Source organism: Rhincodon typus, chromosome 9, assembly GCF_021869965.1.
Source record: "Rhincodon typus isolate 14 chromosome 9, sRhiTyp1.1, whole genome shotgun sequence".
In the NCBI taxonomy this organism is placed as follows: domain Eukaryota; kingdom Metazoa; phylum Chordata; class Chondrichthyes; order Orectolobiformes; family Rhincodontidae; genus Rhincodon; species Rhincodon typus.
This window is the reverse complement of record NC_063340.1, coordinates 53,074,522-53,078,383: the sequence shown is the minus strand read 5'-3', so window position 1 is coordinate 53,078,383 and position 3,862 is coordinate 53,074,522. Positions and strand designations below refer to the sequence as shown.

At 39.3% G+C, this 3,862-nt stretch overlaps 1 protein-coding gene across 1 annotated transcript in view; it reads right to left on the bottom strand.

The window, feature by feature from the left end:
* Nucleotides 1–1,009: 1,009 nt before the first annotated feature.
* The window catches only part of LOC109935263 (centromere protein F-like), a 36,329-nt gene continuing 33,476 nt past the window's right edge, over nt 1,010–3,862 (bottom strand). Inside the window, exon 11 of the mRNA XM_048601326.1 lies at nt 1,010–1,162. Within this exon, the coding sequence (XP_048457283.1) occupies nt 1,010–1,162 (153 nt within the window). The remainder of the gene's footprint in view (nt 1,163–3,862) is intronic.

Below are 3,862 nucleotides of genomic sequence, written 5' to 3'. Positions count from 1 at the left end.
TGCAGTGGAGAGGTTTCAAAGAACTTGTAAACCCCATGCAATCATAATGGAAATTTTCATTCTTAACACCATTAATTTTGCTGTAAAAACCGATGAAAAAGTTAAACCTTGTCAGACAAGGTTTAGTCAGGTTTTTAATGTCATACCAGCATCATAATTATTGCTGAATATCCTTAGTGATCTGGAAAAGTTAAATTTATGTTTAGGGAATGCCAAATTTCTCCACTATGATTAAAAACTCCTCATTTAAAATTTGTGCTTATACAAGAATCTTTTTCATACCTATTTTAGCTACTATCTTAATACAGTCATAAATTTATTTCTCTATACAAAAATTTGAATTAAGTGAAGAATTTCTATTGCTTTTTAATATCCCAGTCTTGAGAAGGTAAGTACTTCAATCTGATTGTTTGCCTACCTGCCTGCTCATATCACTGCTGCAACTCCAGATTTAAAGTGCCATGGTGAAAGGAGAGAAACCGATGCCGGAGATTACCTGACATAAGCAGGCAGATTGCTTCAAGGTCAGTGGCAATGTCCACCACATAAACCGACGTATATCATACCCTATATTGTCATTTCTGTTTGGTGGCCTTTCGCCATTTCTTCGCTCCATTCAAATTGATTCTATATCTTGGTCTTCAGATTTAAGATCCTTTCTCACTAATATGTTGATCTCAGATTTTATTACCTTACCTGCTTTGCCTTTTCGCCAATTCTTCTGAAAGACAGAAGGATTATGGGGCCAATTAGGTTCAAGGTAGTCAGTCGGTTTGTCATGTAAAAATTATAGATCAGGAGCGAACCCACTCTTATTATTTGCTTTCATTGGGGAAAATAATTTTCATTTACCACATTTTCATTTGCCATGCTTCTTTTTAGGATTGCTAACCCAGTGATATCCATCTCCTACAACATAGATTCTGAAGAAGCTGTTTTAAAAATCAACTGAACAGGAAATACTTGCGGTTAATCAGATTTGTTAAGATTTGCATATTCTACAAAGATATTAGTTAAAAAGTTTACTTTTCATCTCTTCCCCAAAATTCCAAGAGTGGTTAAGATCCTGTTTGGTCTTCTTTAATTCATCCTCCAGCTGGTGAATTTGTGTAGAATTCTGATGAATCTGCTTACTAAGACAGTTTCTTTCTTCCTGAATACTCTGTAATTAGAAAATTGTCTTTGTAAAGTTTGATTCTAAACTGGAATTGATGTGAATAAATTGAGCTAATTAAAAAAACATGTGAATCACATTAAAAAATTGGTCACATATAACTATTAGTATTCAATTTCTCCCAAAGGAAATAAAAGAAAAAAAATTTAAGACCGCCAGCCTCTGCCATGACTTAATCCACTTACAACTCAAACCACCATCTGTGCCTGAATCACCTCCAAACTCAATTATTCTAATGCTCTCCAGCAATCTTACTGAGATTATTGTGTAATGAGACAGGATTAATTAGCAATATTGTGGTCCAAGATCCTTTCGGGTTGAGTGACCATAATATGGTAGAATTCTTCATTAAGATGGAGAGTGACACAGTTAAAACGGAGACTAAGGTCCTGAACTTAAAGAAAGCTAACTTTTGATGATATGAGACATGCATTGGCTAGGATAAGCTGGCCAAGGATATTTAAGGGGTTGAAGGTGGATAGGCAATGATAGACATTTAAAAGAACACATGGATGAACTTCAACAATTCTACATGCATGTCTGGTGTAAGAGTAAAACAGAGATGGTGGCTCAACCATGGATAACAAGGGAAATCAGGAACAGCGTTACAGCCAAAGAGGAGGCATATAAATTGGCCAGAAAAACCAGTAAACCTGAAGACTGGGAGAAATTTAAAATTCAACAGGGGAGGACATAGGGTTTAATTCAGAAGGAGAAACTAGAATATGAAAGTAAGCTTGCAGAAAACAAAAACTGACTACAAAGCTTCTATAGATATGTGAAGAGAAAAAGACTGGTGAAGACAAAAGGTCCCTTGCATTTATAATCAGGTGAATTCATAATGGACAATGGATATGAATAATAGATCGGTCTTCCCTAAAAGGACACCAATAACCTTCCAGAAATGCTAGGAGACAGAGTGTCAAGCATAAAGGAGGAACTGAAGGAAATCCTTATTAGTCAGGAAATAGTGTTAGGAAAATTAATGGGATTAAAACCTGATAAGTCCCCAAGGTCCGATGCTCTCCACCCCAAGGTACTTAAGTGGCCCTAGAAATAGTGAGTGCATTGGTGATCATTTTCCAGCATTCTATAGACGGAAGTTGTAGACATGCTCACTGAGCCCGGTGGGTTTCGTTTGCAAACGTTTTGTCACCCTGCTAGGTAACATCATCAGTGCACCTCCGGCGAAGCGTCAGTGTTCTGCCTCGTTTGTTATTTATGAGCCTCGGTTTGCTGGGGTGTATGGTATTACTTCCAGTTTTGTTTCTCAGTGGTTTATACACAGGATCTAATTCAATGTGTTTGTTGAGGGAGTTCCGGTTGGAATACCAGGCCTCCAGGAATTCCCTGGCGTGTCTCTGTTTGGCTTCTGCGATTATCGATGTGTTGTCCCAGTCAAATTTGTGTCCCTCACTGTGTGTGTAGTGAGAGGAGTGAGAATTGGTCGTGTCTCTTGGTGGCTAGTTGGTGTTTATTGGATCTGTATAGCCAATTTTCTTCTAGTTTGGCCTATGCAGTGTTTCTCACGGTCCTTGCATGGTATTTTGTATATTACCACAGTTTTGCTGGTTTTCGGTATTGGATCCTTTACATTTATCAGTAGCTATTGTAGAGTGGTTGTCGGTTTGTGGACTACTCTGATACCTAGGGGTCTGAGTAGTCTTGTGGTCATCTCTGAAATGTCCTTGATGTATGGTAGGATGATAAGTGAGTCTGGTTGTGTTGAGTCTTCCTGTTGTGTTCTGTCTCAGAGGTAATGGCGGATTGTGCTTTTCGAGTACCCATTTATTTTGAAGACTCCGTATAAGTGGTACTGTTCTGTTTTGCATAGTTCCTGGTTGCTGCAATGTGTTGTGGCTCGTTTAAATAGTGTCCTGATACAGCTCCATTTGTGGGAGTTGGGGTGGTTGTTAGTGTAATTGAGTATTTGGTCTGTATGTGTGGTCTTTCTATATATGGTAGTCTGGAGTTCCCAGTTGTTTGAAAGTTCCCCATGGTAGAACGCACAAAAGGTTTTTGGCAAGGGTCTAGACAAGCGTTAGTAAGGAAAACTAAAGCTCATAGTATTCGATGTAACGCATTGACATAGATAGAGAACTGGTTGGCAGACAGGAAGCAGAGTTGGAATGAATGGGTCCTTTTCAAAGTGACAGGCAGTGATGAGTGGGATACCATAGGGTTCAATGCTGGGACCTCAGCTGTTCACAATATACATTAATGATTTGGATGAAAGAATTGAATGCAATATCTCCAAATTTGTAGATGACACTAAGTTGAGTAGCAGTGTGTGCTGTGAGGAAGCTGCTAAGAGGCTGCAGGGTGAATTGGACAGGCTGGCTAAGTGGACAAATAATTGGCAAATGCAATACAATGAGGATAAATGTGAGGTTATCCACTTTGATCACAAAAACAGGAAAGCACATTATCTGAATATGCAACGAGACCTGGCTGTCATGGTAGAACAGTCACTGAAGGTTGCCATACAGGTGCAGCAGGCAGCGAGGAAAGCTAATGGCATGCTGGCCTTCATAGTGACAGGATTTGAGTATAGAAGTAGGGACGTCTTGCTGCAGTTATACAGGGGATTGGTGAGGTCACATCTTGAGTATTGTGTGCAGTTTTGCTCTCCTAGTCTGACAAAGGACATTCTTGCTATTGAGGGAGTCCAGCAAAGGTTCACCAGAC